Raw genomic sequence first — 18456 nt, 5'->3', positions numbered from 1 at the left:
GGCTTACCTCCAATGCTCACATTGGCTAACAACTAGCCTCTTGCCAAGTATCAAGCCTACCCGATTCTCCAAACCACACCTAAATGTTTTTTTGTAGCCGCCCATCACCTTATGGCGTACTTTGGCCCAACCCTTATTTGGCTACAATTATGTGTGGAGGCTCTTTTCGTCTACCTGCTAGTATTATTACTTCCTGGCTCCTCGCATTCTCAAACACCCGTCGTGTCTCGCTGCCCAATTCGCTGCTCCACTTTTGGCCAGTGGCAGTCAGGACCATGACTTTGACCTCTCACTCATCTCCACGCAGATTCCCTTCGTCGAGGTTTGTGGCTCTCGACCCAAAGCTGAAGGTAGAAGAGGAGGAACTACCCTCGTATGTGCCAGGAAACTTTTACCCAGTTACGATTGGTGAGGTCTTCGTGGACAGATACCAAGTCGTAGCGAAACTTGGCTTTGGCATGTCATCTACAGTTTGGCTTTGTCGGGACCTTGTGTTAGTATTTCCCAAAATATGCGCGCATGCTGCGACTTCAAGATGACCGACTTTCCTTTGAGGGATCATCGATATCTATCTCTCAAAGTATGCATCTCACACAACCGACAAAATAATGAGATCGCCATTTGCAACCATCTCAAGGCGAGCAACATCGAGCATCCCGGAACACCATTTGTTCGCATGATACTTGATTCTTTCAACATCACGGGCCCAACTGGAAACCAACACCAGTGCTTGCTTTACCAACCTCTTGGGATGAGCTACACAGAATTTCTTGACTTGTTTCCCGACAAGCAGATGCCTCAGGCCCTGATTCAGAGAAGCATGCAGCTGATACTCTTGGGGCTAGACTACTTACATAAAGCCAAGGTTGTCCACACAGGTATCTGTTCCTTATCTGGTACACACAATGCAAGCTCGGGACCCAAGTACTGAGGTTTCTAGATATATCTGCAAATAACATTCTCCAAGGGATCACCGACCTTACAGACCTTTCTGAAATTGAAGATGTTGAGGCCAGCCAGTCAATTGCTAGAAAGGTTCTTGATGACCGAACGATCTATATCTCGCGACCCATGCCGATAAACACGGGGTTACCTGTTCTCTGCGACTTCGGTGAAGCACGCATTGGTGACAAGCACAAGGGTGATGTCATGCCAGGGATTTACAGGGCTCCGGAGGTTATCCTGGATATGGAGTGGGATTCTAAAGTGGATATTTGGGCAGTCGCCCTCACAGTAAGATATCTCTACCAATTATTCTGCGCATGTGAGGTGCGACTAATGTTGTTGTTCAAGACCTGGGATCTTCTTGAAACAGGAAACCTTTTTTTCGCAAGAAAAGACGGCCTCCTGAATGATGAACAGCACCTAGCCGAGATGGTGTCACTTCTTGGGCCCCCGCCTCTCGAGTTCATAAGACGAAGCGACAAGTGTCTTCAGTACTGGGATGAAAACGGTACGATGGCAACCCAGCAACTGCAAACTACCTTGCAAGCTAACAAGTGTTTTCCGTAGCAAACTGGAAAGGATCTATTCCTATCCCGGAGCAATCTTTTGAGATACGCGAGCGGAGCCTGCAAGGGGATGTCCGTACTATGTTTTTACATTTCCTACGATCGGCGCTTGCATGGTTACCTGAAGAGAGGCTTCTAGCTGAAGATCTAGCACGGCACGCATTTCTTATGCAGCCCCTACTTGCTGCAGGTGGTCTGAAACAGCACTGTTGATGAGCTGCTTTGATAATTAGGTTGTTAGGTGTGTGGTTCAGTCTCTAGAAAGTGCTAGCCTAGCTAGTAGAATAGTAGAAATCCCTGCTAGCCTGGCTAGTAGGAATAGTAGTTATCTTATCAATCAAAGTTAGTTTGTCATCACATCCTCGTAAACGAACTATCAGACAACTAAGCAACTCGACTAAAAAGGTGACCACCTTAGAGGTCATTCAGCATTAGTCATTGTCTGTCTGTCTAACACGAACACCTACTGTCGCGTCTCGACGCCCAGCTTAAATATTTGCAGCACAAGAATCCTGAGCCCCTTGGGTTCATTCTCTGGTTTATACGGGCTGTATTGTGCGTGAGAAGGGCAAATAGCATCCCGCAATGCCACCCAGCACCCCGCGCGAACCCATTGCGGGGTCTGACAGCGGCCCCGAGACTCCTTTTCCAATACGTTTATCCGGTGCAGTCATTAAGGGATTTGGCAGAGGAAGTAAAGAGGTGTGTAGCCTGCGCTTATTGCCTCTCTTTGATTGCCTATATCCTATCAACATCGTTATCTTCATCGACAGTCTCGGGAAGCACTGTTTAGAATGGGCTGATATACGTGCCTCCGCTACATTTAATTATAGGGCTTTATATTTAAAATATGAGCAATTTGAATGTACCACTTCTCTCAGGCTATTCTTTATTAAGATCTCAGAACCTTTGATCACCATATTCTCCATTCTTGTATAAATATTTCAGAACCCATTTTGCCAGATATGTCTCCATATTTTTCTGTCTGGTTTATTTTACTCACATTACAATTCTGAATTAGCTCGGTATTCCAACTGCAAATATTCCAGCCGAAGGACTCTCCGAACATCCCAGTCTCAATTCAGGGGTCTATTATGGTGTTGCGGCTCTAGACCCTCGCAAGTTCGAACCCAGCAATACGTCAGATAAGGAGACTAGGATATTTCCCTGCGTATTGAGCATTGGATACAACCCATTCTATAAAAATACAGTACGATCGGTGGTGAGGTCCCCAATTACCTCTATCAAGCAGCAATGATTCGAAACCCAGTCAACCTAACTCAGTTTGTCTACCAGGAAATACATATACTCCCCCACCTGTCCCTCGAGTCCGCTCCATCAGTTTCTCCCCTTGCCTCTGACTCTACGGACTCCACATCGAACTCCAACAACAATGAGATCGTGGATAAACCTCGGCATCACTTCCACCATTTCCCTGACTTCTACGGAACACCTCTAAATCTACTCATTTTGGGATATATCCGCCCCGAATACGACTATGTTAGCCTGGAGGCGTTAGTAGAAGATATTCGGGTTGACTGTGAAGTCGCAAAGAGAAGTTTGACTCGGAAGACTTATGTGTGTTTTATGAGAGATGACGTCGATGGGCCCGCCACGGATCAGCATGTTGAAGAAGCGAAGAGGTGGCTGAGAACCTTTACATAAGCCATGATTTATATGAAATCTCCGCTGTATTTTGGCGCAATTGGCGGCGGAATAATATATATCGACTTTTCTGTTTACATGTATATCCTAGCGAGAATATTCAATTTGAAAAGCTCCTTACAAAGTAGATTGATCTATCACTTAGTTACTTGTGGTAGAGGTGGAACCTAAAATCTATCGAAGGTAAAATGCTCAACAAACACCTAATGATGCGGATGTAAACACAAGAGTGCTATGCATCGCTCAGGGCTGCACAAACCTGACAGTTCAAAAAATGGGAAATGAGACATCGGTATGCAGGAAAAGGATACAGGGAATCAAGGACATCGCTTCATATGGGGATACAGTGCACGCAGAGAAAGTGGAAAATCATCAAAACGTGAATGTTACATGCGCGAGAAACATGACATTCCAGTTCAACTGGACACATGGTTCCTCAAGCGCGTATAAAGAACATTGCATTAGAGTTGGATAAGATCGACCTCAGAGAAATCAGGGGGGCTTCGGCTAAAAATGGCACGGCAACGCCCATCCAGAGCCTGGTACTCATTACTGATCCAGATATGCTTACTGAACCTTTGTGTGCGAAAGACTTCGTCGTCACTGACACCTAAGTCATCACGAGGGATCCAGATCACGGGGCGTTTCATACGAAGAGCTTCATGCTGAAAAGCTCGCTGGACTAGCTGATCACGTTCATCAGGAGTAAGGTCCTCCAGTTCGTCATGGATCCCTGAGAACAATGCCTCGCTGATTGCATTCGTCGCCGGAGTTTGGGCTTCGGCGTCCTTTGCGAGCTTTTCTCGTATATGTTTGAGCGTAGGCATATTGGGATCCGATCTGCCACCAAAGTACCGAGACCTCCGGTTCCGAGAGGGATCTGCCCAGGACCGCCGTCTGATACTGCCCTTTCCAGGAAGCAATCTACCCAGGGCAGTTTTCTGCGGCTTTTGACTATCCATGTGGCTCAATTCAATGCCAGTTTCTTGTTCATGTTTCGGCTCGACATTAGCTTCACCTGCATCGTCTTCGTCCTCGTCCTCTTCTAGTCCTAGCCTGCGCCTCTGGGCACGAGCAAATTCCTCATCGCGCTGACTGGCCTCGTCTTCTAGTGTTATAGGCAGGTAGCGGAATAAAGGTTTGAATGCCTGGTTTAAAAGATATTGAAATAATGCAGTTGCAACCAGGAGAACTATCATGCAGATAGCTTGGCCCTCACAGGCAACTGTACCCTTTTCGTCACGAACTAGGAAGAACATGCCAATAAGACAAACTTCCATCACGTATACCCCGGTGAAAAGTTGGTTGATAGCTTTGGGGAACAACAATCCTCCAGTGTCAAACCGAAATTTTGTTACGTAAAGCGTATTATACCGGTAAACCACCCAGAAGAGAGTAAACGTAAGGACGTTGAAAATCATGATTAGTGGTGATATGATACAGTATATTAAACCTACATAAGTTAGATATTGACCTTTATAGAAGTAGGGCAGATACATACCAATTGATGCCAAGGTTGTGTAGACAGGAAAGAAAGTTCCCCACTGCATCTGGTTGAGATTTGTGGTCCGTGCCCATTTCATTCTGGCAGTGTTGTCGAAAATAGGGGCCAGTAAGAACCAGCTCACCAAGCTAAAAATCTGAACTAGAGCTCCGGCGCTGACTGACATGGCCTGCAGAACCATATAGGAAAAGAAGTAATTACTAGCTTTCGGAATATTTGTTGCCAGCAGTTCTGGAATACTTGTAACGTTCTTGAAGGAGTTAAAGATGGTCGAAAACCCCGAGGATATGGACACAACAAGGAATAGTTGGACAAATAGAAATGCAAAGTAATAATTTTGGACGGTTAGTTCGATCGCCATGCCTGTATGAACGCCTTGGTTCCTGGAAAGAAACCGAAGGATAAGAGGCAGAAGAGCCATCAAGATTGCAAGGAACAAAGGAGGTAAGATACCCTGAATAGCAGAGAGCAGCCATTGAGGAAGCTTTGAAAGCCATCTCAACCAACTAAAATTTCCTTCAAGGTACGAGACTTGCGAGAGCAATCCAGTGAATGCAACAGGGAACGCCCAGCCGATGACCATCGCAGAGACAATGACAATAACTCCAAATGTTCTGAGATACCGCTCCCACCATTTTATAGACATGTTATCCCATATAACGTCATCCGGGGAAATCTCGACCAGTCTTGGAGCCATTTGCTGGGGAATATGGTGGGCAACAGACTGGCAAGCCATATGCGCAGCAACTTGGTGATTGAACTGCACAAAAGCCGAGTTCATCAGAGGAAACTTCTCCGGATGCTGCTGGTCAATTTCAATCTCCAAATTTAAGCGGGCAATCTCCTTGCGGCAGTAATAAATCTTGTCCACCTTTGTCCCAATAAGCGGTAATGAAGGCATCCAGGTCCATCCAAAAATGGGGAGACGCATGGTTTCCCGGTGTTTCGCTTTGATGTATTTCATCCAAAGTGGCTCACCATAGTCGTCTTCTTCGTACGCCTCATTGTAGGCGACTGGGTATTCTTCATTCTCCTGGTGCTCGTCTTTCTTGGAGCTTCGGTGTTTCTTTTTTTCCTTAGGATTTTCATCCACTTTGGAGGCTGCCGTCTCTGGGCACGGAACAGTCAAAGGAAATTCGTCTCCATGATGATCAACATTTTCGGTCTGTGGATCTGATTTCTTTCGCCATAATCGTAATGATCGAGATGAAGCTTCATCGGCGGCACCGTCAAGGGTTGGAGGACCAAACCTCTCGTCTTCAAGGATAGCCGCATCTGTATCACCATGGGGCTGCTGGCCAGTGGTTAAATTCTGATCACCATTTATATCCAGCTGCTGAGCTCCAGCTGAGGCCGCAGGGTCAGCACTAGGTTGTGGCTGGCCAGGTTGTACTATAGTTAAACCACCTGTCGTATTCACACGATCTTCAACGTTGTGACCGACTTTCTTGAGTCCTCCAAATACCGTTTTGCCAACCTTGGCTACACCAGATCCTACGGCGCCGACAGCATGACCGATTCGCGGACCAGCACGTTGGCGTTCCTCGGCACCTTGCAAATCCGTATTATCACCTAAACGCAAAGCATCTTCAAGAGTATGAGCGACCTGATGCGGATCTCCAGAACTTACACCCGCACTTTGAACAAGCCGCGATGCTCTGCGCTGTGCTTCCTTCTTTTCCCGCTCAATGGCTTCTTTGGAGTGTTTTGATTTCCTTGCTTCTACCTTGGCCAATTTTAGTTGTGCTTTCTTGCATTTCTTGATCAATTCTGTTTCAGCAGCTTCTAGAGACAACGCAAGGTCGTTTCGCAACTTTATTTTTGCATTCAACTGGTCTAGGTCCCTATTGAGCCAGATATTTCGAACACCGCCAGGGAATACGTCAAATAAGTTATCCAGCGCCTCGATGGACAGCCACTTTTCTGGAATAGATGTCACCAAGACTGTAGTAGCAGACGCCCGAAGGCGATGCTGAGGAGACGTTAGATACGCCTGTCGCAACCGTATGTAGCCTCGTAGCTCGTCAAAGAAAATTGCACACACGTACACAACCACAATGACAGCAAGTACCAAATGGGCCCAGTATCGCTGCGTCTGTTCAGGTCTAATGTTTCCCCAGGCTAATTGGTCCAGGCCGGTGACATTATATCTTTCACTACGAGACGCATCCAGTAAGCTTTGATCCCTGCCGCCCACTTTGTTTACCGGAACCAGGATTGGCAAAATAAGGAGTGAAAGAGGTATGAATATTTTCAGCAGCATGCGTAGGTAGCGTAGGAAAAAATAGGCATCCAGGCCGCATTTTTGAATGAACTCCGAGTTAGAAGTCTTAAATACGGGGCCGATCCATCTGAATAGCCCGGGCGGGGAAGGGTTTGTACGTTCACGCTCGGGGACTAGATACGTTCGTGGTTGACTAGAGTACAGGGGATGGGTGAGCCATTTCTGATTCAGAAACATGGGAGGCCAGCTGCTTACTAGATTCGGGTCAATTTTCCTTTAAGGACAAGAAAAAGAAGAAATTCGACGGCGAAGACGATAATAGCCGTAGCAAGAGACGCAAGAAAGGTAGATATCGATATGCCGACTGATCTCTGACCTGTTCCGCCCTGTCCATTCAGCGCGGCGCCCACCGAGTTGGTTCTCGTTGGACTGGCTGCCATTTCGGCTCGGCTAATCGCTCATACTCTTGTCAAACAGACACTGGGTGCATTCACGTTGCAAACACGGTGCACTGCGAAGGCGTAGGAAACGAAGTGTGCGTGCAGGACTGAGCAGAGAGCTTCTGACTATCAACGGAAGCAGGAGTATTAATAATAGTGATAGCTCGCAGCAAAAGAACGGCAAGAAAGAAAGAGACAGGATTGCTTTCAGCAGGTCAGGCCACAGCTCGTTGTCGACAACGAGACGGCCGGTGAAAGAAACAAAGGGCAGTTGATATGCGGTCTTCCCTGCTTGAAGCGCCCAAGGTCACTTGCCATCGAAACGGAATGGCGTGGTACTTGGACCCCGGGGGAGGTAACTTTAATTTAAGGGGGAGAAACAGCAATCAAAAGCCGCACAACACGTCCCTCGGGGCAAACGAAAACTGGCGGGGCTGCCGTGTATTCCGCAGACGTCAACAGCCACACGACAGCAGCATCATTATTCCTGCTGGCTGGCGGATGACATCAAGGCGCGTGCTGAAACCCTGGCAGTGCCAATCGATGCTGAACGACCAGCGGTTGGCTGGCCTGTCGTGTTCGTTGACGAGTTAGCGCTGGGAACTGGATCCCTGCAGCGGGCCATCCTTGCCACCGAAACAAGCCACACGACAGCCCTGGCAGCGGGCGCCGTGGTGGTGAAGTGGTGTTGAGCAGGAGTCAGGTGACTTGTCAGGTGACCAGGTCTCTGAAGGAGGAACTGGAGAACTGTAGGTTTGCCACCTCCTCCTCTCAACCACAGTACCAATTTCATTATCTTTGTCTATTGGGCTGATGGAGGTTTGCTAGGGGTTTTTCATATGTTTTTTCTGTAGCCTTGATTATAGCATGTTCATCTATAAGTATCTGTGTCTTGTTTGTTAGAAGCAAGATCAGATGCAATATTATAGATGCTCAGTCACATGATCATCATGTGCTTCTGTGTCATTCAATAGTTATGAGCCCAGACTCTTTCAAGAATTTGGTTGTTATCTAAAGATACATTCAAGATACTTTATTTTACTCTTGTTACCCATACAAATAGAGGTCACTATTAAGTATCTTGAGATCATACATTGAACCCTCTATTTAAGCTTAAATCTTAATTGTGGAGTTTGTGGAGATCTAACACATCTATATATTTACTGATCTAAGTCTATGGAAAACCATAATCTAGAGTCAACATCTCACTTCAATAATTAATTAAAAATGAATGAATTGTCTAGAAGAGTTGTTATGCTGAATAGTTCTGATGATTGAAAAGAATGAATTGAAGACATCAAGCATTTAGTAAATTTTCATTGATTATGACTGTATGTTGATCTGACAAAAGAAATGCATTCTGAACTTTGAGAATCTGTTATAGAGAATTTTCTTTCTTCTGGAAAAACTGAAGAAACTGTAACTTCTGTGGATACAAAACATGCAAGAAATATGCAAAGAGATTGGTACAGAACTTGAGAGAAGAAAGTCTTAGTGATGCAAGAGCTACAGAAGACAATAAGAGACTGTGTAGATCTGTCTCTGAGAATTCTTACAATAAGTGAATTGAATGATGTAGAAGCTACTGCAAAAGAACATCTGAAAGCTCTATATGCTAGAAATACAGTGAATGCTTCTCAATTGAAAGCTAGACTAGTAGAGAGATTTAAAATTCTAGAAGATGGATCAAAGAATCAAGTGATTGAAGCATATTTACTGAATTATGAAGAAGCATTAAATTAAGCTACTGTATATGATATGTGCAAATATATCTGTGAGTCTTTTGTCTCCAAACAATTTCTGAGAGTAATCTCTCAGAATTACAGAGAGTTCTTCTATATGTATCTGTCAAAGCTTCTAACTGAAGAGAATTTGAATCAGAAGCATGAGCTGGATGTTTATAGACATATTTAAATATTTTGGCAGACATTAAAGAAGAATTCTGAGCCAGACCAACAGAATAAGCTGTCAGCATATTTCACTAAAAAGATAGTTCAAAATAAGCTGTTGGAGAAGAATAATGGAAATATGAACTCTGCATGTCTTTGCAGAGAGCACCATGATTGGGCATACTGTCCATATTTTAATTCACTTGTTCAATCAATGGGCTGGAAACTGGATTCAAAAATTGATAATAAGGTCAAAAAAGCATTGAAGAATCCAGTGAACAACAGAAAATCAAAGAAAAAGATTGCAAATTGGAAGAAATCAAAGAATTTAAATGCTAATGAAGAAGTTGGTGCTTCAAGCAATGCAATAGATGATGATGCTAACAAAGTCATTATCAAGACATTCTCTAATCTGACTATCTTCACTTCTGTAACAGTTTTTAACTCCACTAACATGAGCAATAAATATGAATCCTATTCATTACAGAACAGCTTCATATTAGATGAGGGTGCAGATGCACATATTTGCAATGATTTTACAAGATTTCAAAACTACTGAAATGCTGATTCTTCAGATATTGTGCTCATTGGAAATACTCATTGTAAAATCCATGAATATGGTGATGTTGAAGTTTATACTTAAATGCTGGCAGATGCTGATAAGATATTACTAAAGAACATTCTATATGTTTCTGGCTTTCATACAAATCTAGTAGTGCACAGATTGCTGTGTGTGAAGAGTTGTTATTTGGACAATGAGTCTTTTATGATTTACTATGCTGGTACAAGAGATATCTTGTTCAATTTGACTGTTAAAAAGAGAAAAATGGTTGTTGAATACAGATCTATTAATGTTGCAACAGACAGTATAACAAAGAGTGTTTTTACTGTCTTGTTGAGTGGAGATTTAATTAAAAAACTGTTGATGGTGTTGGTCTTCAGTTTGCTAGAAACAATGAATATTTGGCATTTGAGACTTGATCATCTAGAAAGAGAGTCTCTGACTCATCTTCTGAAGATGTCTACTGACATGAAATTTGCAAAGATCTCTTGGAGTTCTCTAATAATGAAGTGCAGATCTTGTGCTCTTTCAAAAGCAAAGTAAATCATATGCAGAATGCTGTTGAAAAGATCTATGTGTCTGTTCATGAAGATGTCTGTTGATCTCATACAGTTTGCTTCAGATTATAATGAAGATAGATGAGCAGTTCACTTATATTGTGATTATATCCATCTGCACTATGTGGAAACAATGCAGTGAAAATCCAAAAGTTTAACATGCACAGCAAAAATGATAAGAGTAATTCTCAATTTATATCAATTAACTATTTTGACTATTTGAATTGATGGAGAGATCTCTATGCAGTCAGAACTGACAGTGTTGGCTTGAACATATAATATAGTTGTTCAATGTTTGGCACTCTACATGCTGACTCAAAATGAAGCTGTGGAATGTGCAGGAGCTTTAATAATGATGGCAGCATGTATAATGTGAATTGAAGCCAACTTATCTGAGAATTTGTGACCAGAATGTGTCAAGACTGCAGTGTATATTTTAAATGGAATTCTGATTAAAGATCTTGGTTGGAACACTTCTCTTGAATTCTTAGAAGAATATCTTCAAACTGCAACTCCTTTAACTGAAATTAGACATATAAGAGTTTTTGGCTGTAGAGTGTATTCTTTAATTAAGAATGCACAATACAGAAGAAATCAGAAGCTGACTTCTAGAGCAGAAGTTGAATATCTTGTTGAATATGAATCAACAAATATTTTTTGCATTTGAATTCCAGTATGATGAAAGGTTATATTAATGAGAGACATTATATTCAACAAAGATATGCTATTCAATTCTAATGAGATTAGCAGTGAGCTTTTATTACAGAAGAGCTTTGTTGTGCCAGATACAATATCTTTTGTTGAAGTAAGTGATATTAACAAGATGAGCTTGAGCAAGCATGACAGCAAAGATGAAGACTCTGAGAAGAATACATCATGTGAGAGTCACAAGACTGTTGATCAGTCAATAAGATTGACAGAAACAATGACTAAGACACTAACTGATCAGTCAGAAGAGACATGTGCATTGTCAACATCAGAATCTACATCAGAGTCATTGACTTCAGACATCTACACTCAATCTCTTCTGAATGGTTCAACAATGCCATCAACTGAAATAGAAATGCTGAATCAACTTTCATTGACAGCCAATCATTCTGTCATGAAAGCTATAAGAGTGATGAGTGATGTTGTAGTTGAGCTGTCTGAAGATATAACATCTACTATACTTTCTGCTGCTAGCTCTACAGAGATGATGAGCACAAATAATGAACAATTAATAGTCAATTGTTCTGCTGCAGAGATGGTGAGCACTAATGATGGGATTTTGACAGTCAATCATTTTGTCATGAAAGTGGTGAATGACTCAGCTGATGTGAGCTTGAGCATGAAGCAACCTCCTAGATGAAGTGCTAGAATAAAGTGTCAAAATGCAGATTGAATTGACAGATGAACAGCTTATACAGTGATTCTGCAGCAAACAGCACATTTGAATTCTTTTTATAGAGACTATTTAACAGCTTTTACAATTATGAATTCTAGACTTCACAGAGAGAATCTTCTGAAGTCTCCAAAGCATTATTTTTCAATGTTGCAACATCTGCATGCTGATGGCTTTAAGGCTGCAATGGATGTGGAAATGGAGAAGCTACAAACAAAGAAATGCTTTGAAGAAGTAGAGAGCTTGGAAGAAATATGTTCAATTTCTTTAATGTGGATTTATATGTACAAATTTGATGTTAACAGTTTTTTGGAATGTTATAAGACAAGGCTTATTTTTTGTGGAGATCTGGATATCAATAATAAACATGACATCTATGCCACTACTCTTGCTGCATGAATATTTCATCTTTTAATGGCTATAACAGCTTATTTTGAAATGGAGATCTTTTAGGTTGACACTGTTAATGCATTCATTAATGCTTCATTTGATAAATCTGTTTATTGCAGACCAGCAGAGGATTATGATAAGAAAAGAGATGTTTGGAAGATTCTACATGTTTTATATGATCACTCTGAATCTTCATGACTCTGATATGAAAATCTCACTTCAACACTCTGGGAACTAAAATTCTGTCAGATTTGTGAAGAACCATGTCTATTTGTTGGTAAGAATATTATTATCTTCTTTTACATAGATGACATAGTATTTTTATATCACAGAAAGAATGTTGGAACATTTGAGCAGTTATTGAAGAATCTATGAATGCATTATGAGCTTCAAGAGATTGAAGAGCTAGAGTCATTTCTAGATATTCATGTCTTATGTGATAGAGATGCTCAGAAGCTTTGGCTGTGCCAGAATAGTTATATTGAGAAGATTGCTAATAAGTTCAACCTTACAGGGTTGAAGCCACCATGTATGCCAATGGTAACTTACAGAGTTGAAGCCACCATGTATGCCAATGGTAACTGCAGATATAGCTTCTTATATGGGGGCACAAGATAAGCAACAAATACATGCCTACCAACAGAAGATTGATTTGGCTCTCTATGCTGCTATTGTATCATGGTCTGATATTTTGTTTGCTACTGCAAAATTAAGTGAGACTTTGATTAATCCAGAACCAGAACACCATACAGCAATTGAGAGAGTTATCTCATATGCTTTTTCAATGAAGTATTATGCTCTTGAATTCTGTGCCAAGGGGGAGTTGAATACTCAGAATGATAATAATGATGCCATAAACATTCATTTAATAATCATCAGTGATTCTTCTTTTGCAGACAATTTGAGCTCTAGATGCTTCTCTCAGAACTCTGTATTCAAGCTCTTTGAAGACTTGATTGATTGAAAATTCTTCAGACAAAAGACTGTTACAATGTCTTCAATGAAAGCTGAGCTTTTAGCACTATTCTATATGGCAAAAGAGACCATGTGGTGGAAACACTTATTTAAGAATATTATGTTGAAATTAGGAAGAGATTTTGATATTTTATGTGATAATTTGCAAATGATATGGTTACTGATTTCAGCAGCTCCACAACTAATTATCAAGCTTCATCATATTGATATTCATCATCACTGGTTATGGGAAGCAGTTACTAATAAGAAATTGAATATTATCTGGATTGAAAGTGATAATATGTCTGCAGATGGCTTAACAAAGATCTTATCTAGACAGAAATTTGAAAAATTTATTAAGCAATTGAGGCTCATGAATATTGATTATTTAATAGAGGGGGGTTCACTGTCTATATCACTGTTAAAGCTATGGAGGCATGTTGAGCAGAAGTCAGATGACTTGTTAGATGATCAGATCTCTAAAGAAGAAACTGAAGAACTGTAGATTCATCATCTTCTTCTCTTGACCACAGTACTGATTTCATTATCTTTGTCTATCAGACTGGCAGAGATTTGCTAGGGGTTTTTCATATGTTTTTCCTGTAGTCTTGGTTATAGCATGTTCATCTATAAGTATCCATGTCTCATTCATTAGGAGCAAGACCAGACGCAATATTATAGACGCTCAGTCACATGATCATCACGTGCTCCTGTGTCGTCCGATAAGTGGTTTACTCCGTAGAGACATACATAACTAAGCACAGAGGAGTTGCGCTCATGATAGAGCCAGTAGGCCTCTGAGCAAACGCCGGACCGAAGTTCTCCATACGTGAGCCAGAATGAAGCTCAATGACTTCGTCATCCCTGGTTTGCGCCACAGGGTCGCCTCCGACAGAAAGTTGTTTTAGCTCTTGCATTAACTCCCACAGACTGGGGCTTAATACATTTGTGATACCGGACGATGAAGAGTATTCGGAAATCATTTCGCCGCCGAAGCGGCTCCATTCGAGAACGCCTATCGCCGCTGCGCCGACGACCGTCCCAGAGTCACCAGGCGGAGGCGTCGTGGCGCGAAACGGGCGAGCCCAAATTGCTGCTCACGGCCGATACGCTGTACTTTGACCCCACCATCTTCCAGCAGTTCAAGGAGGAAGGCTTCGACGTAGCCTACCTCCCTCATGCTACCCCACCAAAGCAGTATCAAGAACAATTGCAGAGGTTTGCCGATGTTTTAGAGGAGCGGGACCGATATGCCATTGTCGGTATGCAGGATACAGCTGCAAGCCCCAGACGCACTCTATGCTACCACATCATCTTAGCGCTCTACAAGGCCCAACAGCTAACCTGAAACTCTAGCCTATGGGGAATCTGCTGCGGTTGTGCTCGAGGCCTGCACCGCTGCCATGCCTAGACTGTGTGCTGTCGTCGCATACTATCCTACATCCGTACCAAATGCCAACTGCGCCTACCCGCCCTCTCTGAACTACCAAATCCATCTTGCAGAGTCGCAGCCTTTTGCCGCGAAGCTCAATTGTTACATCTATCATCGCTCTCAAGTTGGGTTTGCTGAGCAGGATTCTCAGTTTTATGACAGAGTCGGTGCTACACTCGCATGGAGTCGAACAATTGGCTGTTTGAGAAAAGGGTTTGATTTAACAGTTGACCTGGCGCCGGCTTGGGAACGCCATCTCATGGCAAAATATGATAAAAAGGACCTTGAAGGGACGATAGAGTCTCTAGCAGGGGATGCGTACGTGAATTATGTACCGGTCATGACAGGAGGTATGCACGCCATACGCTGTGCCTTGACATTTCTCGCTCTCCATTCCACTAACCAATCTCTTAGGTATTGGATCCGACGATCTTCGTCACTTCTACTCTGAATACTTTATTCCTAGGAATCCATCTTCCCTTGACATTCAATTGATTTCTCGAACCATGGGAATTGATCATGTTGTTGATGAATTATACCTATCATTTAGACATACACAAGAAATGCCTTGGATACTCCCAGGCGTCCCTGCGACAGATAAGTTCGTTGAAGTTGCAATTGTAAGTATCGTTGGTGTTCGTGCGGGTAAGCTGCGCCATGAAAATGTCTACTGGGACCAGGCCAGTGTCCTAGCACAGATAGGACTGTTGGATACGCGCTATATCCCGCCGGCCTTCCAGACCATTGATGAGGGGAGTAAACTGAAAAGACTACCCGTTCTTGGGGCAGAGAGTGCCCAAAAGGTCTTGAACCCCGAGTCTGAGGAAAGTAATCGCTTGATCATCGACGGCTAACTATGATGACGTGGCACCCTGCTGCCTTTAATATACAAGGTATATATCTAAGCTTGACACAGAAACAATGGCAATGGCATGAAGAATGCTTGTATAATAATTATCAGAATATGGTATAAAGTTACATCAACCGCCAATGCAAACGTCGCTCACTTAGTAATGGCGCCAAAGTATTCTTTCTATAACGTTTCCAGCGAAGGCTTCAAAATTTGAATATCAGGGCTTATTCCACCCTTACTTTTCAAGGTCTTGACACTCGCTTGTTGGGCTACTGGTATGATACGTTCCAGCCATGTTTTTTCTGGCTTTCCACTCTTCTCTCCCATTGCCAAAGCAGAGATAAGCACCCCAAGTAACGTATCACCTGCGCCATTTACACTGACAACATTCTGCTCTGTCACTTCTTCCGCGGGAGGAAATAGCCGCATATAGATTCCGCCAACGCGCCGGCTGCCAGTGTTCGTATTGTCTTCATTGACTGCTCGACTAAGAATATACGGCGCATATTCAACATCAGCCAGTCTTGGATCTCGCTCCCGTAGTAGCTGAGTAAGTAGAACACCTTGCTTGCCCAGCTTAGTAACAATGCAGGGAATAAACGGCAGAAGCTGTATACTTTGTTGTGGAATGCCTTCATCTACAATGCTGGCGGAAGTCACCGAGATGAAACGGTCTCTGGAACCCGTGCTAGGAAGGGATAGTGAGTTTATGGTATTCCACCATTCAGGGCTATCAAAGAGACCCGCGTCACGAGCGGTAGTATGCATATACGCGAGTTCATAGCGGTTTGGTGTAATGATATCGATAAGATGCCTTTCAGACGACGACTTGCACAGCAGATTATTAGGCAGATCATTGTTTTTTCCTTTGATCCGCGAGAACAGCCGGGCTGCTTTGGCAGATGATACTGGTTCGATGACAATTTTAACTCCGTGGGTATTGCATATGGAAATCCATTTACTTATGACCTGGGGACTCCAATTACAATCAACGACGGCCCAAGTAGGTTTCGCTCGCTGAATTAAGGGTTCCCAAAATTCATCAAACTTGAGTTTTTCCTCCGGAAGTTCGAGGATGCTCATATCTGCCATTGCAAGAACAAGTTCTTTATTTGAATCATTGACCGCAATGTACTTCGCTGTTCTGATATCCTCTGCTGCAGTGAGTTCCTTGACACCATCCGAGCGCAAATTTTTGTTTGCTTCGCTTAAAGCCACCTGAGCGCTTCGACCACTGATATCGTTGGCGATGACACTGCAAAATAGTACAGAAGTGCCCATGTAGCTTGATGCCAGAGCCACGTTGTATCCCACACCCCCTAGGCTCTGGCTAATAATAGAAGGATTGGAGGTGTGGAGTGCGGGTGTTTTATCACAATCACTAGCATTAGAAGGTATAAAGTCGCAAGCCAGATCAACTGCCAGAGAGCCTGCCACAAGTACGTCGATTTTATTTTCAACCCTTTCGGATGCTAGCACACTGCAAGAGGAGACGGATGACTCTTCTGATGACCTCAAGCCAGCCACCGGTTCCGTAGATATCTGATTGTTTCCATTCAAAATGGGTATATATCTACATAATATCGATCATACAATCAGCCAGGTTGCTTCCTCTCACGAATTGCTGAACGCGAGGGGCCCAATCTCACCGACTTCCATCCGTCGTGCGCCCAGATTCGAGTTTTGAAAGCTCCACGGCAACCCTGGTCCCCCTTTTTACGTTGCATTCTACTAGAGCCCTATTGGTCTCAACGCTCCTCCCATCACTAAGTTCCTTAATCTTGGCCAGGATGTATGGAGTATTATCACTACCATGGACACCCTCTAAATGAGACAGTTCGATCGCCTTGGCAATAATGGCATCCATCTCTGGTTTCGAAAACGAGTGCTCCTCAGGAACGGGATTTGTAAACAGGATTCCAGAGGAAAGTTGGAGAGTTGATTGGGCGTCTATGAAAAATTGTCAGCCTCGACACGTAACTCTAACCAAAGGAGGGTCGCACATATTATCGCAGCTGCGTCTGCTTCATCCTGAACGACTCTCGGGGATGTTATCCCACTGTCCCTTGTGAAGAAGGCGGGAAAATCAATCGGTCCCTCCCGGCCATCGGCAAAAGTAGCAACCACAACGCCTTGCGTCTCTAGAACCTCGAGAGTGCGTCGAATATCGAGAAAGCTTTTGCATCCCGACGTAATAACGGAAACGGGTGTCCTACCAAGCTCAGTAAGGTCGGCTACACCAAGTTAGTTTACTGAAATGAGATGCAAACGGAGGAAAAATACCTGAAATATCCATGGAGGTCTCGCCGCCACGATGTACGCCACCTTAAACAGATTATCGTCAACAATGTCCACTCAAGGGTGTATATCAGAATGTCAACGAACCAAGTCCTCCTGTAGCAAAGACCTTGATACCAGCAAGTTGGGCTAGAACCATAGTACCCGCAATCGTAGTTCCGCCGTGCATACGTTTTCCCGTCAATCCCTACATGGTCTTAGTAGTTGGAATTGGACCTCTTCATATTCACTAAATTACCACTCCACAGATGTATCCTAGATCCCGACGGGAAACCTTCAAGACGTTTTTCTGGAGAGAGGCAGATGTGAGCTCAGTCAGCTCTGCAGCGTTCATTCCAACCCTCGCAATTCCGTTGAGTACACCGATTGTAGCTGGAACTCCTCCGTTCTCTCTCACGATAGACTCAAGACGTTTTGCAAGAGCCACATTGTCGGGATAGGGAAAACCTATGGCATGTCACTTAGGCTGCATGCTGATGATAGTTGGTATTGCTGATAAACCGACCATGAGTGTAGATTGTAGTTTCGAGAGCCACAACAGGCTTGCCGGTTGCAACCGCATCCTGGACTTCCTCGGAAATCTTCAGGAATTTGTTCGAGGCTCGAGATGTCGCATTGCTATACTGGCGATTGAGGCAGCTCCCGCACCCCCTCCAATTACGCCAGTCTATCCGCGCTCGGCCGTGGGATATAGTTCGCGACAAGAGCATTCTAAGAGAAGGGTGCAGTTAACTATTCATGAAGAGATTGCGGGGAGCCATCGAAATGTGGACTACGTGGGTTCTCTCTACTCCGT

At 43.4% G+C, this 18456-nt stretch overlaps 5 protein-coding genes across 5 annotated transcripts; 3 read left to right on the top strand and 2 right to left on the bottom strand.

Moving 5' to 3' along the window:
- Positions 1-275: 275 nt before the first annotated feature.
- Positions 276-1724, top strand: LOZ57_004837 (uncharacterized protein; the record flags this gene model as incomplete). The annotated part of the gene is made up of 5 exons (XM_049253877.1): positions 276-493; positions 556-878; positions 941-1233; positions 1294-1453; positions 1513-1724. 5 exons carry the CDS (start codon positions 276-278, stop codon positions 1722-1724), a joined length of 1206 nt encoding a protein of 401 aa, XP_049107189.1.
- Positions 1725-2096: 372 nt separating this feature from the next.
- Positions 2097-3176, top strand: FMN1 (riboflavin kinase; the record flags this gene model as incomplete). The annotated part of the gene is made up of 3 exons (XM_049253876.1): positions 2097-2213; positions 2533-2721; positions 2808-3176. The coding sequence occupies 3 exons, from the start codon at positions 2097-2099 to the stop codon at positions 3174-3176; spliced, it is 675 nt and encodes a 224-aa protein (XP_049107188.1).
- Positions 3177-3637: 461 nt separating this feature from the next.
- Positions 3638-7344, bottom strand: LOZ57_004835 (uncharacterized protein; the record flags this gene model as incomplete). Its single annotated transcript, XM_049253875.1, has 3 exons — positions 3638-4629; positions 4678-7097; positions 7160-7344. 3 exons carry the CDS (start codon positions 7342-7344, stop codon positions 3638-3640), a joined length of 3597 nt encoding a protein of 1198 aa, XP_049107187.1.
- Positions 7345-14038: 6694 nt separating this feature from the next.
- Positions 14039-15363, top strand: LOZ57_004834 (uncharacterized protein; the record flags this gene model as incomplete). Its single annotated transcript, XM_049253874.1, has 3 exons — positions 14039-14339; positions 14434-14859; positions 14924-15363. 3 exons carry the CDS (start codon positions 14039-14041, stop codon positions 15361-15363), a joined length of 1167 nt encoding a protein of 388 aa, XP_049107186.1.
- A 179-nt stretch (positions 15364-15542) lies between these two features.
- On the bottom strand, positions 15543-18370 carry LOZ57_004833 (uncharacterized protein; the record flags this gene model as incomplete). Its single annotated transcript, XM_049253873.1, has 7 exons — positions 15543-16935; positions 17012-17312; positions 17366-17596; positions 17646-17687; positions 17748-17847; positions 17899-18107; positions 18166-18370. The coding sequence occupies 7 exons, from the start codon at positions 18368-18370 to the stop codon at positions 15543-15545; spliced, it is 2481 nt and encodes an 826-aa protein (XP_049107185.1).
- Positions 18371-18456: the final 86 nt, after the last annotated feature.

Source organism: Ophidiomyces ophidiicola, assembly GCF_022830035.1.
Source record: "Ophidiomyces ophidiicola strain CBS 122913 chromosome Unknown scaffold_21, whole genome shotgun sequence".
Lineage (NCBI taxonomy): Eukaryota > Fungi > Ascomycota > Eurotiomycetes > Onygenales > Onygenaceae > Ophidiomyces > Ophidiomyces ophidiicola.
This window is presented reverse-complemented; position numbering and strand designations above follow the sequence as displayed.